The 18390-nt window shown below is 43.5% G+C and overlaps 1 protein-coding gene across 1 annotated transcript; it reads right to left on the reverse strand.

Moving 5' to 3' along the window:
• Positions 1-4944: 4944 nt before the first annotated feature.
• On the reverse strand, positions 4945-17850 carry plekha2 (pleckstrin homology domain containing A2). The gene is given in 15 exon segments (XM_056288048.1): positions 4945-6500; positions 6503-6690; positions 6693-6798; positions 6978-7055; positions 8004-8067; positions 8229-8281; positions 8283-8300; positions 8435-8503; positions 8597-8686; positions 9382-9513; positions 14162-14259; positions 14389-14437; positions 15025-15081; positions 15321-15481; positions 17697-17850. Coding segments are annotated over 14 exon segments (1293 nt in total). The 5' UTR covers positions 15462-15481; positions 17697-17850; the 3' UTR covers positions 4945-6350.
• Between the last annotated feature and the right edge of the window lie 540 nt (positions 17851-18390).

The following is an 18390-nucleotide window of genomic DNA, read 5'->3' on the forward strand; positions in this document are numbered from 1 at the left end:
CAAGCATCATTCCAGAAATAATAAATAAATATGTATGACTGTATAGCAGCCTGCTTCTGGAAGGCCACAGAAGTGGCAAGCTATATACATTCAGCTAAACCCACGGTCCGGTGACTGATTTCGTTAAATAACAGATGAATAATAAATGCGGGGAACATTTGAGCGATGATGAAATAGCCAACATTTGAAGACAGGACCCTTACAGAGGTGCTGCCAGTATCCGTTTCCTGTCCACGAGGGTTAAACGTTGTCCTATTTGTCACAATTAAATCATTCCTATTGTGTTGTGTTAACAAAAATAATACAGTGTCTTTACTTGTGTCCCATGTAACGAACCGGACAACCACAATCTAAAGTCAGCGTCATTTTATTCTTTGAAGTAGCCGACGATCACTAAAACGATATTTACATTATAATTAAAAAGTAAATCCGAGGACCTTTATAAAGGTGCAGGAAATAATAATCCCCATCAAATGACTACGTTATTATTTATGATCTTATATTTCCTTTCTGATGTGATTTTGTCCGCAAAGTGAAGGCTATTAATGGTACTTTTTTTAACATATATTTTCGTAAACAGAAAACATTACTGATCGCACACCTCATTAAAAATACTCGCGGTGGGGCCTGTTCCCAAACAGGTATAGGCTGTGTTGTCGCGTGCATAGTGGATAGATTTGGCCTTTTTGAGAAACGATCTCATAGATTTCAGCGTTCTCCATTAAAAACAACGAGTTGTCATTAAGAAAAGAGCACGTGGAAACAGACTTGGTATAGATTACACAGAGCACCACGTGCTGCTTTATCTGTCAAACCAACAGACAGCACGTGCGTGTGTGTTGACACAGTTATTATTATTATTATCATTATTATTATTATTATTATTATTATTATTATTATGTCCTCTGATGAAGGAAAGGTGACACATTGTAATGACAATTTTCACAATTTCCAAACCAACGTAGGCCACGGTGGTCATCCACCCCGACATACCAGTTCTAGCTACAGGCCTCCTGCACAGAGTGTTGGTCTGGAGTATGATGGAAAGGAACATGTTGGTAGGACGAGGTCTGAAGAGACGGTCTATGACCGCATCACTTTCCCAAGTGACACGCCTTGCCCTGGCCAGACGGTTTGGGAAAAGTCACGCAACGAACACAGTTTACTATTGTCGACTCGTCCTCGAACATTCACAACAACACCAAGCTTTCACAACTTTACGTTTTGATATCAGAAATGCAAAAAAATGCCGGTTGCTCGTTCTGGATTCAGTCGATTTATACTTTTGAAACAAAAACAGAACAAAAACCACCGAGTTTTAAGGCGCATTTGTAAAACTGGGCTTTTTCCGTTCGAGACGACCCACCCCTGTCGCCCCTCGTTCTCAGTAATAACCACAAATACAGTCAAATACAGCCTATTGTGTTTCTCACATAAGAGTAAGAGGTTGCTTTCGCCTGTGATAGTTTACAGTGAAAACGGCCCCAAATGTGCGCCTTCATTACTGACTATCCTCACTGTCATCTGAGCTCTCCACAAAGGCTGGAGCCCCGCCAGCCACACTTCGTAACCACAGCAACTATTTCAGATTCTGAATAAAACTTCCAAGATTAAAACTCAAGCAACTCCACACACACACACACACACACACACACACACACACACACACACACACACACACACACACACACACACACACACACACACACACACACACACACACACACACACACACACACACATTGTCTTGCTCGGTCCATGTGCACCTTCTGTTCAAATGAAGATACTGAAATCACTCTCTCTCACTTTCAACCACGCGCACGCGCACTGTATTTGATTTGTCATGTTATGTCTCTCGCTGTAGATCGTCAGGGATTTTTAGCGGTGTCGTTGCTGTTGTTGTTGTTGTTGTTTTTTTATTGTTCTTTGATGTTGGAGCTTCCATGAGCCCCGCTCTTCTTTCTCCCCCCCCCCCCCCCGCTCAGCTCATTGGCTGCTTCCCCCTGTTTGCGTTGCTCTCATCACACTGTGATCTGCTCACTTCATGTCCAGTTTATATCACTGGCCAAACAACACTGCAACCACAGCAAACTTCGCTTTTCAGATGACACCAGTATTTGGACAAATGCTGAGAGGATATCCGCCTTAATTACACTGTTTAACCCAGTTCAGTAATTCATCAAATGAGTAATTTCCTTATTTTTCTGTTTAGCCCTGTTGGGTCATTTATCACATGATTATAAAATCGTGCTTGGAAGGTAACACTGAGGAGGGCTTGGGTTGAGGAAGGCTTGGGTAAAGCGGTATCCCGCATCTGCACAACAATTTCAGCAATATAGTAATATGGGACGAATAATTCAGTCTCTAAATAAAAATATTCCTAAATTAAAAATCCTAATCATATTCTTTGGTAAATTTGCAGAGCCTCCTTGTCAAATACTATGCACAGGTTCACACTCATATTCTTGAATAATCTCCGGCATGAGGGTTGTCATCATCAGATTATCTGAAGATGTTGAAATTTTAAAAAACATAATAATAACCATTTCAAGGTTACAGTCATATCTACTTTCATATACTGAGCAGCCATTTTTATTTGCATTGCTTTTTCGGGTGAAAACTCTGCGTACGGCCTCCGGCTCAAGTTGTTTGGCCTTCGGTGGAAGGCTATCATAAAAGTGAGAGGAGGTTTTAATAATACCTGAAATGAGGTGGCTGTGGCTGGACTGCTCATTATTGTCCCATCCTGGATTCAGCTGACTAGTTCCTCTGTTCTCTGTCTAGAGGAAGTGGTGAAGGGGTCCCAGACCTCCTGCACTCAGCAGGCCTGTCTCACACACCTACACCCTGACCCGCGTGAGCCGTGCGTGCGTGTGTGTGTGGCAATAGAGGGCAAGGTCAACCCATTTCTCTGCAAACAATCACATCACACAGGGCAAAATACATTCCAACCCCCCCCCCTTCCCCATCAGTGTAACGTGGTCTGATGTGGGAGCACAGGGGTTGGGGGGTGGGGGGGGGGTGTTGGCCACAGTCCAGACAGGGCCTCCTAGTCCAGATGAAGGAAAACCTGCTCCAAATTATAATGACTTCATATTACACATGTTGGAGGATCACTTATAACTAGCGGGTGTGGCAGTTGAAGAGGAGGTGGATATATATACTGGGGCTCTCTCTCTCCCCGCTGGCATTGATGGACATCTGGCTGAAAGGTGAGCACACCCTCTATGCCCTGGAAAGAACTAGATGTGCCTTCTGTGCAAGTGTATACCCTCATTTACACTAATGCCCTTGATGTGCTGATGTCTCGTCAGGGCTACCTGTTGATTAATTTGTAGCTCCCTCTAGCGGTTTTATTCAGCAAGCAGGCAAAACAGCCAAGGGGTGAACAGGGCAATGATAAGTAGGGAATTAACTTTGGAAGTCAACCTAATAAAGGAAATTACCCCCCACACACACACACACACATATGTAGGCACGTGTTATGATGTGCTGGAAATGCCTCTTCATCTAAGTAGAGAATTAACATGAAAATCAACCTAATAAAGAAATTATCCCCCCCAACACCCATACCCATGCACACACACACACAGATCCAGACTCTGTCTTCGTCACTGACACATGCACTCACATAACAACCCCAACACATGGATCCAGTGGTCCTTGGCCATTGCTATTCTTTCTGGTGCATTCTGTGACCATGGGAATGTAATCAGAAAATCAGACAAAGAGACACTGGGGGTTACGACATTTTGGCACAGAGGCATCCATGTGGGAACATTAACATTTAGGTGACCAGCTTTTTCCCTTTGTGTCTGTCAGCCCTCAGAGCAGCCTGTCATTCACAGGCGTTGGACTGAGGCGTTATCTAACAGGTGACCTTTATATTGTGAATACGGTGTGGCTACGGACACACATTGAAAAGACGCAACTGAAAAGCCAAGGCCACCCGTTCCTTCCTCTGTTTATGTGTTTCCCGTCAAACGCAGACGTACGGCTACAGACAGCCTGGAAGGTTTCTTGAAGAGTCAGTCAACTTTCCTAAATTAGGACTCGTTAGATTGGTTTGTTAGCACTTCGAAAGGGTTTTTGTCTCTCATCATTGGGGTGAAAAGGGCTAAATGCAGAGTTTGCTCTGTCCCGAGATGACTAGCTTGCCATGGATCTGTCCCCTTAATACATCAATGTATTTTTTTTCCCTCTTCACTTTTCCCTCTACACCTCTTAAGAAATGTCTGATTTGTCCCCCTCTCCCTTTCCCGATGGTCCAGCCACAGGTTTTCTGCTTGGATTCCTCGCTGTACCTAGAGGAGCTCTGTCTTTAACAGACTGAAAACTCATTTTAACACAGCTGACATTTCACAGGCACTCAGGGCCTTTTACCTACCCACTCAATCTAGACTGCTCAGCAGAGACCTTTTACTCGGGCTGCTCCTGCAGACACACAGCCATGCAGAGTGAAGTGCAGGGAGGTCAGGATGACGTTTAAGGCACCTTGCATGTCAGACCTTTGCGTTTGATGTGTGAAAGACTTCACTTAACGCAACCTCCGGGCACCCGACAGATGTCTGTTTGGGCGTGCATTATTGTGTTTGTCTACATGGTTCAGCAATTGTCCAGGGGAGACCACGGTGTAAGCCACATAGGTTTGCCCCATATCCTCTGCCCTTCCCCCAGTTAAACCAATTTGCCCTTTGAAAAGAAAATGCTGAACATCTTAATCCAATCACTTCCACTGACACACAAAAAAACAAACTTAAAATTCTCTTCAAACTTGGTTTCTGCAGTTTTTGGGTGTGTCCTGTTAAATGATTCGCGACACCAATAGCTGGTGAGACGTTCTACTTGGCAGTTTTCTTCATAGACTTCTGAAACTCAATACCGACAGGGTTTCTCTAGTGGGAACTTCAAGGTGTCTGCAAATGAACCCCAACCAGACAAGTAAAAAGCACAGTTTAATATACGAGATAGAGAATTGACATCATACATAGGCAGACAAGTGCACAAAGCTTCAGAAGGCGGAAGTGGGCATGGAACGTGGTACCACATCAAACTAAGTCTTGAAGTGAACCTGAGAAGTAAATGAAAGCTTACTGGTGTAACAGCACAGGGCACTTGGAGCTTTTCAGAAGAAACTTGTAATGTGAATGTTGCAAAACGTGGGGTGTACCACAAAACAAAAAAAATCGGAAAAGTGCAAAATTACAATAAAATACCACACATGGCAATAAAGACATGTTTTTACCTGCAAGAGGCTTTTACAAAAAACAACAACAAAAAACCCGATCATAATCACATTTACAAACCAGTCAACCAGCTGATCAGCTATTCCTCTACTAGGATGTTGTCAGTACATTCTGCATTGTGTTTAAGGTCCACCGGAGCACTGCTGTGTCGGTAGGATGCCTCTTACTAGCTGGGACAGAGGTCACAGTTTACTGATGATTGATCTCGAAGCAAAGCTTTACAAAGCTCCAATTTAAAACACTGTGCAAAACACATTAAAAGCATAACACGACTAGCTGACTTCCTCCTGTCGATCCACATCTGCCCGCCAACACCAGCAGAGTCTCCGGTCAGTTGGGATGCAAGTGCACGTAGCATCTGTTACTCCCGTTTCACCGTGAGAGCTGTGGGGCAGTTACTGTTTCAGCCCTTTCCCCTGACACCTGATCACATCTCAGTGATACAATGCTTGTTAAAGATTCGTTAAAGTGTGCTGATATTAAGCCAGGGACAAAAGGTTTGTGATTTTTTTTGGGGGGGGGGGGGCATAAATTGGCGATTAATCAAATGGACCTTGCAAACCAAGCCTGAATATCCATGGATGCATTTACATGACTTTTAAATAAATGTCATTAAATACTCAGCCGGCAGGATTTCCGTTAAGGTTTTAGATTTCGCAAGCGACACTGCTGATGACAGTAGTGTGCATGCAAATTATATATATATATATATATATATATATATATATACACACACACACACACACTATTTTTACCAGCGAATGTACCATAATCAGTCATGACACCATCAATCTCTCATAATCTGCAGGAGCAATCAATAAGCTAAATAATTATCAATAAAATCATTCAAGTTTTTAGAGAATGTTCCACAAAGGAACTGCCCATCGTCATTTACCCTTTCACAGTCTTTGTAAATGCTAACACTGTTGTCCTTATGATCTCACTTGCATCACCGATGCAGGTACCTACTACATTACACCAGTAGGGGGTCCCGGGAGCAGGCTCCCTTCATTTCATAGGGAGATCGTACCATTACCAATCACATTCATTTTAAAAACAGGCGTTTACACTCTCTTTCCAAAAACCTGTCGCACTGAACTGGTTTTAGACGTCAGTGGTGCGGATACTGTCGTCGTCGAGGCTGAAGGGGAACCTGCAGTCCGTGTGGAGTTGGGGCTGGGAGCGGTGCCGCCGGCGCCCGCTAGACACACTTCCAGAAGCTTTGAACACCCCCGCACCTCCGCTTGAAGCCGGCGGGAGTGCTCCGGGGCAAGGAGCCGGGCTGTGAGAGAATTGGATGAGGAGGAGGTGGAGGAGGAGGTGGAGGAGGAGAGAGAAGGCAGGGTAGGTAAAGAGGTAAAATGGGCTTCTGCGTCTTGTGTGTCCATGAGGGGAGGATCCCGTTGGGGCACAGGGGTCCAAGGCTGCCAGCCTGGGGCCACGAACAGGACTTGACCAGTTGGGGTTTTCGGTCATCACCTTGTTGACAGCGGGACGCTGAGGAGGCATGGTTACTTTGATAAAGAGACGACGTACGATGGAATGAAAAACCCTGCAGAGAGATAGACGAGAGAGAGAGAGAAGAGAGAGAAATGTTGACAAAAACACTATAGACATGCATCTCTAACAAGAAGCTTTCACTTCTTTCCAGGAAGCAGAGTCAGAGGTAAGCTGGAGAATAAAAAATGAACAGTTTCCTCCTTAGCAGTGTATAAAAAAAATGCAGTGTACCTTAGAAGGACCTCTGAAGTCTTGGATCTTCATCTCAATGTCCCTAATCCAGCAGTGCATCTCTTCTGGAGAGTCTGTCTGTAGAGACAAACAATAGAAAGCTAAGGCCTAGCAGGGTTGTATGTGTCTAACAATCCTTTGCTGTTACGTCAGCAGTACTAATTCATATTTCCCATTAGCTGATAGTGGGATGGGGTGTTGAGAGTTATTTTGCTTTCTAATTTGATTTCCTTTAACTGAATTTAATTTTCAGACAGGGTTTTTTGAGAGTTAGTGCTTAGATGTTGTCAGGCTCTGCCGCCTGTGTTTGTCCACCATGCACATTTACTGTCATTTCATATTCAACTTTAATATGTTATTTTCTTAAGCTAGATTTCTTTATTTTTTTTGTCCCTATTTTTAATGTTTTTTTTTAAACTTTCTATTAATTTTTTCTGCTGCTGCAGTATTTAATTTCCTTCATGGCCATTATTAAAGTTGATTCAATCTATTCTTGATTCAATCTATTCTACTTAATTGTTATACAAAAAAAGTTCTTTCCTTCTTTCCAATTTTCCATCTCACTTTTCCCTTTTTTATTTTTTTTAATGGGTGTGAACACACACACACGCGCGTACGCATGCACGCACACACACACTTTCACCGACAGCTTCCCCTCTGGTGTAAGTAGCCCCAGTCCTCATCAGTCAGCTGTTCTCCCAAGGGGGAAGAAACAGGATGTTTTTGTCGCTATGGTAACAGATGGTTCTGCCTGATTCACAAAAACACTTTTTTGTTGTCGTCTTAAAAACACAAGTCAATGCCACACATCAGCAATGGAGCATTCAGAGAAAGCCTTGAAGTATAGCGACGGACAGCTGAAACACAGATGGGCACATGGACCAAACTCTGGTCTTGCTCAGTGCAGTCTGTTTAGCAGAACTGAAAGGCTCTACACATGGACATAGTAATGGCCTTCCCATCATTAAGGCTCTGCAAAGAACAGAGTCTCTAAATGGATCTTGTAGTCATAAGAATGAATTGTACCTGAATGTAGAAGACTCTGGAGCTGGTGATAATCTCAAAGAGGTTGTCTCTCAACAACAGATCTCTGTAAGGAACAGAAAGCAGACCCTTTTACTCATTAGACAGATGCACAGACAGACAGATGGATAAATAGATCGACCTGTGTGTGTGTGTGTGTGGGACAGAGGGCACGGGTACATAGCATGACTGAGAAATTTGAGCGAGCAAGGCAGGTCGAACACTCACCCGGATTTGACAAGACACTCATGGACCTTCTGAATATCTCTCAGTGGAATAGCTTCTGAGAGGCTCTTTATCCTGATAGGAGCACAGGCACAAAGACATGGTTCATACAGGAGACAAATTCAACAAATTTAACTCGTAAAGGCCCCAGTCAGACAGGCAAGTACTGACGAGAGAGAAAGCAAAAGGGAAAAAAATTGTGACCTCACCATCTCACCCTTGTAGTAGCTAACAGCGTTGTCATCCAGGGTGAAAAAACGTCTCTTCCAACTCTTTCTCTGAAACACCGACCGCACACGACTCTCAGTCTCTCAAACATACAGCATACACATAAACAGACGCCGGTTGTGTGTATATGTAGGTATACTCACCACGTTGCCCTGTTTGACACAGTACCCACACCTCAGCACGCCTGGTTTGTTGACCTTCCTTTCCAAAATCTCTGTGTCCTCACTCTCGTTCTGAAACAGGTCACCAATAAAACTGCATCATTTCAAACGTATCTGTCATAAAATGCTTCACTTATTAAAGGTGGATGCAAAATGAGATGAAAACATTATCATTCTTTCTTTCCCCCCCTCCTTTTTCACCCCAATTGTACTTGGCCAATTGCCCCACTCCCGAGCCATCGCAGTCACTGCTCCACCCGCTCTGCCAATCCAGGGAGGGCTGCAGACTACCACATGCCTCCTCCAGTACATGTGGAGTCGCCAGCTGTTTCTTTTCACCTGACAGTGAGGCATTTCGCCAAGGGGATGTTGCGTGTGGGAGGATCACGCTAATCTATTCCCCCCAGTTCCCCTCCCCCCCAAACAGGTGCCCCGACCAACCAGAGGAAGCGCTAGTGCAGCAACCAGGACACATACCCACATCCAGCTTCCCACCCGCAGACACGGCCAATTGTGTCTGTAGGGACACCTGACCAAGCTGGAGGTAACACGGAGATTCAAACCGGTGATCCCGTATTGGTAGGCAACAGAACAGACTGCTATGCCACCCGGACATCCAGACATTATCATTCTTATGATATCATTCACTGTGCTAATGTGCATCCCTATCATCACCATCATCACCATCATCATCATCATCATCATCACTGTTACCAGTGCCACCATAAATGTCAGCATAACAACCATGTCAGTTTCGGTCTCCCCACCTGGATAGTAGTGTGCACCACCACGCCACCGATGATCTCGGTTTTGTAGGCCTGTTGCCTCTTCCCACACTGGATGTCGCTGATCACCGTGGTCACATCTGACCCAGTAGGCACAGTGCCAGCCTTAGGAACCTATTAATACGATTACAATTTAACAAATCCAGCAAGTACGCACACACAAATAGCCTGCCCCCCCCCACACACACACAATATTATTTATATATATATACACACACACACACACACACACACACACACACACACACACACACACACACACACACACACACAACTTGGCCAACTTGGCAGCTGCTATGAATTAAAGTTTTTTTCCTGCATCTATCTTAACATTCCGCTCCTCATTTGTTGAGTACTTTCATCTTTCATCAACACCATTGACGGTTTCCAGAAACGGTCTCTCTCTCTCTCTCTCTCTATATATATATATATATATATATATATATATATACACTACCGTTCAAAAGTTTGGGATCACCCAAACAATTTTGTGTTTTCCATGAAAAGTCACACTTATTCACCACCATATGTTGTGAAATGAATAGAAAATAGAGTCAAGACATTGACAAGGTTAGAAATAATGATTTGTATTTGAAATAAGATTTTTTTTACATCAAACTTTGCTTTCGTCAAAGAATCCTCCATTTGCAGCAATTACAGCATTGCAGACCTTTGGCATTCTAGCTGTTAATTTGTTGAGGTAATCTGGAGAAATTGCACCCCACGCTTCCAGAAGCAGCTCCCACAAGTTGGATTGGTTGGATGGGCACTTCTTGCGTACCATACGGTCAAGCTGCTCCCACAACAGCTCAATGGGGTTCAGATCTGGTGACTGCGCTGGCCACTCCATTACCGATAGAATACCAGCTGCCTGCTTCTGCTCTAAATAGTTCTTGCACAATTTGGAGGTGTGTTTAGGGTCATTGTCCTGTTGTAGGATGAAATTGGCTCCAATCAAGCGCTGTCCACTGGGTATGGCATGGCGTTGCAAAATGGAGTGATAGCCTTCCTTATTCAGAATCCCTTTTACCCTGTACAAATCTCCCACCTTACCAGCACCAAAGCAACCCCAGACCATCACATTACCTCCACCATGCTTAACAGATGGCGTCAGGCATTCTTCCAGCATCTTTTCATTTGTTCTGCGTCTCACAAACGTTCTTCTTTGTGATCCAAACACCTCAAACTTGGATTCATCCGTCCACAACACTTTTTTCCAGTCTTCCTCTGTCCAATGTCTGTGTTCTTTTGCCCATCTTAATCTTTTTCTTTTATTGGTCAGTCTCAGATATGGCTTTTTCTTTGCCACTCTGCCCTGAAGCCCAGAATCCCGCAGCCGCCTCTTCACTGTAGATGTTGACACTGGTGTTTTGCGGGTACTATTTAATGAAGATGCCAGTTGGGGACCTGTGAGGCGTCTGTTTCTCAAACTAGAGACTCTAATGTACTTATCTTCTTGCTCAGTTGTGCAACGCGGCCTCCCACTTCTTTTTCTACTCTGGTTAGAGCCTGTTTGTGCTGTCCTCTGAAGGGAGTAGTACACACCGGTGTAGGAAATCTTCAATTTCTTAGCAATTTCTCGCATGGAATAGCCTTCATTTCTAAGAACAAGAATAGACTGTCGAGTTTCAGATGAAAGTTCTCTTTTTCTGGCCATTTTGAGCGTTTAATTGACCCCACAAATGTGATGCTCCAGAAACTCAATCTGCTCAAAGGAAGGTCAGTTTTGTAGCTTCTGTAACGAGCTAAACTGTTTTCAGATGTGTGAACATGATTGCACAAGGGTTTTCTAATCATCAATTAGCCTTCTGAGCCAATGAGCAAACACATTGTACCATTAGAACACTGGAGTGATAGTTGCTTGAAATGGGCCTCTATACACCTATGTAGATATTGCACCAAAAACCAGACATTTACATTTAATAGTCATCTAATGTATAGAGTGTATTTCTTTAAAGTTAAGACTAGTTTAAAGTTATCTTCATTGAACAGTACAGTGCTTTTCCTTCAAAAATATGGACATTTCAATGTGATCCCAAACTTTTGAACGGTAGTGTATATATATATATAGCATATGTTATGATGTCCTGGAAATGTCTCTACATCGGCACAACAATTAACTGAAAATAGCCAATTAGCATTGTAGCATTTCTTACACTATCATTTACACCACCTGGTGAGCTTTAAAGTTAACACTACTCATCAGTCTGGATGAAAAAAATGCTAACGCTAAAGTACTTTCCAGGTGCCGTAAAGGGCAAATACAGTGTAAAAACTGCCCACATTAGTCAATAAGTGCCTGATGAAGAGAAATTATTAAAATGGCTAAAAATCAAAACGTCAACTTAAAATTCAAAAATGTTGGAGCTGTTAACTTGTTTGTTTGGGTTAACATATGGTGAAGTGCATTACTCCTGGATGATAGTTAAACATTTCAGAGGCAATATCATGAAGAGCTAGGAGGCAGAAATAACAGTTCTCCTGCCCCCTATTGGATAAAAATGAACACAATATGTTGGACTTTTGGAGATATGACCCCAACCTGAGTACTGCTGTAAGACCAGAAATCTGGAGGTGCTACTGAATTAATAGCATTACAAGAAATCTGATTTGAGCACCAAACTGTACTTTGACAGCGATAGTTTACGGAGTTAGCATATGACTCGAGGCTCTGCAACAGTAGCCTTGCATATCTCTCCGCAGCACGGAAAGTTTGCTCTGATCTCAACACTTACATTTTATCTGAGGAACGTGGCAAGAAAGAGCTCAGTTGTTCATGAAAGCTCAAGAAGTGGCGTGACATTTGTAATTTTTATTTACTGAGCCATAGCCAACAACCTGGAATAAATAGGATTATGTCAGTGGACTGAGGTTGACACGCTAATCGTTGGGCCAAAAGAATAAGTCTCAGATTAGTTTGCAGTGCCAAAATAATAAACCAGAACAAAATAGTGTTCTGACCCCCCCCCCCCAAAAGTCTCTGCAATGGCTCACACTGGTGCGGTGTTTTTTAACCTTGTGAATGTGACTGTTGCTGATACTATAATTCAGACAATAGTGTAATTAAGCCATTGACATGACTCCGTAAATGAGACATCATCTCTTAATAATCCAGTTTATAAGTAAGTAGCGATTATAGCAGGTATTCATAATGACCGTCATTTCAAGTTAGGCACACCTGGGAAAACAGCACAAGCTACATGTGACTATAAACGTGTTCAGTGTTGAGCTGAACGAGAATCAGAGATGCACCCTATTCACTATCTATGCCACTTATTCACACTTTTCTAAATATTTTGTAGTCAGACACAGGGTGGTCCACTGTCTGCTCAATATTTATAAGATTTTATGCCAACAGACAGTGAATTAACCATATATGATCGCTTAAAGGGACAGTTCACCTTAAAATCAAAAATACATGTTTTTCCTCTTACCTGTAGTGATATTTATCCATCTAGATCATGTTGGTGTGAGTTGCAGAGTTTTGGAGATATCGGCCGTAGAGACATCTGCCTGTTCTCGAATACAAAGGATCTGGATGGTACTCGGCTTATGTTGCTCAAACGCCAAAAAAAATCATTTGAAAAACTCAACAGCAATGTCTCTTTGCAGAGATCAAGAACCGGTTACTCAAGCTGATCCACAGACCTTGTTGTGAGCAGTTTCATGTAGGTATAGTTTGGTCTACTTTCTACACAAAACTGCTAACAACAAGGTGTGTGGATTATCTTGAGTAACCGGGTCATGATTTCTGGAAAGAGACATTGCTGTTTAGTCTTTCAAATTTTTTTTTTTTTGGCGTTTGAGCAACATAAGCCGAGTACCATCCAGATCCTTTGTATTCGAGAACAGGCAGATATCTCTACGGCCGATATCTCCAAAACTCAGCAACTCACACCAACACGAATGAGCTAGATGGATAAACAGCACCACACGTAAGCGGGAAACATTTATTTTTGATTTTGAGGTGAACTGTCCCTTTGAATTTCATGCGAGAGCAACTTACTGTGTGAGAGAATGTCTTATGATGATCCCTAAGTTTAAGCGCTAGCTCATTTATATGGCGGCTATCTCATTTTGAAGCCATTTATTTGTAAGATTTACTGTTTCAGGATGCATTTCTTGATACAGGCCTCACTGAGGCCAGGGAAGCCCACATGGTCGTGGTATCCTTGGCTACTGAATGGGGAAGTGAAAGAGAGGGAATAGCACTGCTTCCTGTGTCAGCGTGCAGGTGAGAAAAAAAAAAGAACCATACTTCTTCTCTGTTAGAGACATCTGTGTTCAGTATTTGTTTATGCATCTGTCTGCTTTCCTCACCAGATGTATACATTTACATTTACATCCACATGCACATACAGACAAACAAACAAACAAACAAACAACACACACACACACACACACACACACACACACACACACACACACACACACACACACACACACACACACACACACACACACAGATATGCAAGAAATTATAACAATCCTACACTACATTCTGCTCTGTTCACACAGTGGTGTGTCTTAAACCTTGCTGTATGTTATAGCTCATTCCTATCCAAAGTGCAGGAAATGATCGTTTTTGGGCAGTGTGTTTATTATGTGTGTGCACCCTGACCAAACTGATCTGTGACCCCGCTGCGAACAGCTTCCTCATCTGAGTTGTAAAAATCTTCTTCCCACGACCTGCTACTCTAGGCTTAGCTCGTTTTAAGTGCATCATTGTAAAAACTGTGTGTCGACTGTGCTGTGTACTCACAGTGATCTTGCTTGCCTTGTTTAGAGCAGCAACCCAGTCCCTCATGTCAGTTGCATCATTGGCTTGGAGGAAGTAACGCCGAGAAACTGCATTGATGACTGCAAAGATAGGACATTATGAATCCTATCAGTATCGACATGGTTGACATTAGTCTATTACATAAATAAAAATGATCTCAGTCATTATGCATGAGCATGACCGGCTTTTCCCACAAAAGACAAACGTACCAAAGCAGAACTCTGTCTTGGGCTTTTGCTTTAGTGTAGCCTCACTCACCTGACCGACAGAAGAGAAGAGAAGAGAAGAGAAGAGAAGAGAAGAGAAGAGAAGAGAAGAGAAGAGAAGAGAAGAGAAGAGAAGAGAAGAGAAGAGAAGAGAAGAGAAGAGAAGAGAAGAGAAGAGAAGAGAAGAGAAGAGAAGAGAAGAGAAACAGAAATAATGAGAGGTATTATCACATCTTGGTTAAATTTTATCTAACAGACAAAGTAAAGTATACTGTGTCCAGTGACTAGCTGTCAACGATACTGTTTAGTGATGCCAGATGCCATTATCTCTGGTAGGCTCAGCACACTGACATCTGGAAAACTTCACAAACGTCTGCTTCAGCACAGTAGTGCACGTACACATTAGCTATTACTGCACAGATAAGTACTTGATGGCTATAAGGTTGAGTCAATTTGTACACTCTATTTGTATCTACCCGTGTCTTGGTGGACACTATTGATTCCTCCATATGAATTACAACATCAATTCTAAACTTATACGATTGAAATTCCCACTGAAATATATGAAGGGAGACATTTCAGACAACCTAACTGAGAAAAGCTAATGGGCAGGCCAGGTGGATGAAGAGAGAGGTCTACCTTGGAGATGTAGGTTAGCCTCAGGCTGCCGACAGAGGTGGCCCCACTGGGCAGGTTCTGCATACAAACCAAAACACACAGGGTCACATTTGGCTCACAGTCCAAGGTTATACAACTCCTATTGGCTAATTTCACTTCCTCTTTCTGTTCTGTTTGTCTAAGTATATGTGTGTATGTGCATGCCTGTGTGTGTGTGTGTGTGTGTGTGTGTGTGTGTGCGTGCGTGCGTGCGTGCGTGCGTGCGTGCGTGCGTGCGTGTGCGTGTGCGTGTGTGTGCGTGTGTGTGGGGGGGGCACCTGAGGGTTGTCCATATACCAGTGAAGAGCATTTCCCTGGGTATCAAGAATGAAGTATCGTCTCTGGAATCGGCAGCTGTTCTCCTTCTCTTCAATGTCCAGGAAGCCACACACACGGTGCAGCCTGTCCAAGTACGGCATACTGCTGCATTCACATATCACTGACACAGAAACACAGACAGAGCGAGAGAGAGAGAGAGACAGAGAGAGGGCTGTGATGCAGGACCAGAGATAGACAGACAAATAAACAGACAGACAGAGAAACAGACTGACAGACCATCGAAAAGATATATGACTGAGGCTCAAATGCCCCACAGAAACAGAAGCAGACGATAGAAAAAATGGCTAGACAGATAAAAAGACCAACGGAGAGAGAGAAAAGTACTGAGGTTCAAATGCCCCACAGTAAGAGACAGACAAATAGAGAGGCATGGAGACAAATTGAGTGAGACAGACAGATGGACTGTCTCACTCGGAGGCAGGTAGATCTGAACGATATCTGCCTTTCATATCATGTTCATATGCTCCCACACAGACACACACAAATGCATAGACACACACACACACACACACACACACACACACACACACACACACACACACACACACACACACACACACACACACACACACAGAAAGAGAAAGAAACCCACTCATACTCAGCAGTTTTTCATGTGACGTGATTGAGGCAGAACAGCTAACCCTGAAGCCCGAGGCAGAGTTGAGGCCCTCTACCACAGCCAAAAATTACAGACTGCACTCAAGATCTGCACACACGCACATTTCAACTGGCCATAGAAGAGAGGAGAGGGAGGGAGGGAGAAACAAAGAAGACGGGGTGGTGAGGCGGCAAGATACTCTCATTATGATGATGCCATGCATGTGAGTCACCGTGCCACAGTCAGATTTGTCAGGGGCAAAATGGAGACATCATACATGCATACATTCATCACATGCACTAAGGTATACTGATGATATTTCCACAATGCTCCCTCTTAACGATTGCACTATCCATGCTAGACATCTAACTGAACGAGACGATGTCCTCTGAGATAAAAAAAATTTTTCAGGCCGTCGTCCTACTTCTGGCATTAGCGACAGCTCTATGTTTAAATATGACTGTCCTCAACTCTCTCGGGGGAAGTATTCAGCTCTTCCCAAGTTCTAGTTAGGGCAAAGTTACTGAAATGAGGGCCCGCATCCTGTGCATGGAGACTAAATGTGGCTTACTAACAAACATCACAATCGACGAAAAGGCAGTTACTCTTCATCTCCATTAAATATGTAGCCATACGTGTGCCAGGACTGAACAACTATTTCCCTCCACATTTTTCCAGACTCGTTGTCCTCTTTCAAAACACCGAGACCTGGAAATTATCATATTAATTTTCCAAGCTGTCCAGGCCTCCTTGGAAACCCTGACAAAGCAGAGACGAGCCGAGACACAAAGAAGCAAAAGGAAAGGCAAAAGCTCCCTTTTTAAGGTGCCTTTGTAACGTCAGCATTACTGCTAGTAAAACTTTTAAAGATGGCTCAGACAATTTTAGAGTACATTTGAAGTCCTAGTAGTTTGAAGATAACACCCCTGCAGCTGAAAAAGGGGTAATACCTAAATTGTTCTTCTGTTGCCGAGGCACTGGTTGCAATGTTAAAGTGAAGCTGGAGCCGCAGACGTCACATGGGCACTGACACCAAGACTGTCACACATGCAGGCACATTCAAATGCATGAAGATACATACACACACATGCATGCATGCATGCATCCACACACCCAAGCATGTCCAAGTAAACCACTATGGGCATCAGAAAAACATTTGGTTTAACCATGAAGGCAAAGAGCAGTGGTGGAGGCATTAAAAAAAGCTGCTAGCATCACTTGCAATGCTTTAACAATAGGGTAACCTCTCAAAACTCTCCAAGACATCCCTGATGCTTGCAGGCTTCAAAATACAGTCGAATACAGTACCTATCCAAACGTCTTTGAAATGAAGAGTCCATAGATTACAGCCGTGAGATCAGTCCTGATAAACCGTCTATAAGGAAGTTCATGATTGTGAGCGTGCTAAAAACTGGATGCTTGGACAAGCAGCTTAAGTTTAGAGTCAAAAGTACTCATCATAGATGATAGTGATGATAATAATAATAAGATAGAAGCATTTATAAAGTAAGATGGCTTGAGGATAGAGCAGTATGCCACACCTACCTACCACCACACGCAAATTGCATATATATATATATATATATTTAAATATAGTGTACGTTTGCACACATGCGCGCGCACACGCACAGCTAGTGAGAGAGACACGCGCGCGCGCGCGCGCACACACACACACACACACACACACACACACACACACACACAGCTAGTGACATACCCGCTTCAGAAAGTCAGTTTGAGCCACTGCCAGCGCTCGAAGTATTAACGGAGATGACAGCAGCAAAGCACGTACGCATGATCCAAAAAAAAAGAAAAGTCTCAGAAGATTTTACTGCCAATTTTTGTTCCTTAGGCTTCCACGAGTTGATGAGTCCCCTTGATCTGTGTGTGTGATCGAGTTACAGGGTGCCGTCTTTTTTCCGGGTTGGACAGTTCGCGATCAGAATAAACCGGCCCCCGGATGTGATCTATGCGTCCCTGCTCCCGGACCCTCCTCCTTCTCTCTCTCTCTCTCTCTCTCTCTCTCTCTCTCTCTCTCTCTCTCTCTCTCTCTCTCTCTCTCTCTCTCTCTCTCTCTCTCTCTCTCTCTCTCTCTCTCTCTCTCTCTCTCTCTCTCTCTCTCTCTCTCTCTCTCTCTCTCTCTCTCTCTCTCTCTCTCTCTCTCTCTCTCTCTCTCTCTTTCTCTCTCTCTCTCTCTCTCTCTCTCTCTCTCTCTCTTCAAAAACTTGAAGCTCTCAGCAGAAGCGGAAAAAAACTGTCTATCATCGCCAACGTGCAGCTTCGAGTGACTCTTTGCTTCCTCCGTGACATTATTTGACTGTCACCTAACTAACCGCTGTGGCGTTTCGTGAGTTCATACTGTATAACTTAATTGTGATACACAGCCCTCATCAGATGGCACCTTGCCAACT

Source organism: Lampris incognitus, chromosome 1 (assembly GCF_029633865.1).
Source record: "Lampris incognitus isolate fLamInc1 chromosome 1, fLamInc1.hap2, whole genome shotgun sequence".
Lineage (NCBI taxonomy): Eukaryota > Metazoa > Chordata > Actinopteri > Lampriformes > Lampridae > Lampris > Lampris incognitus.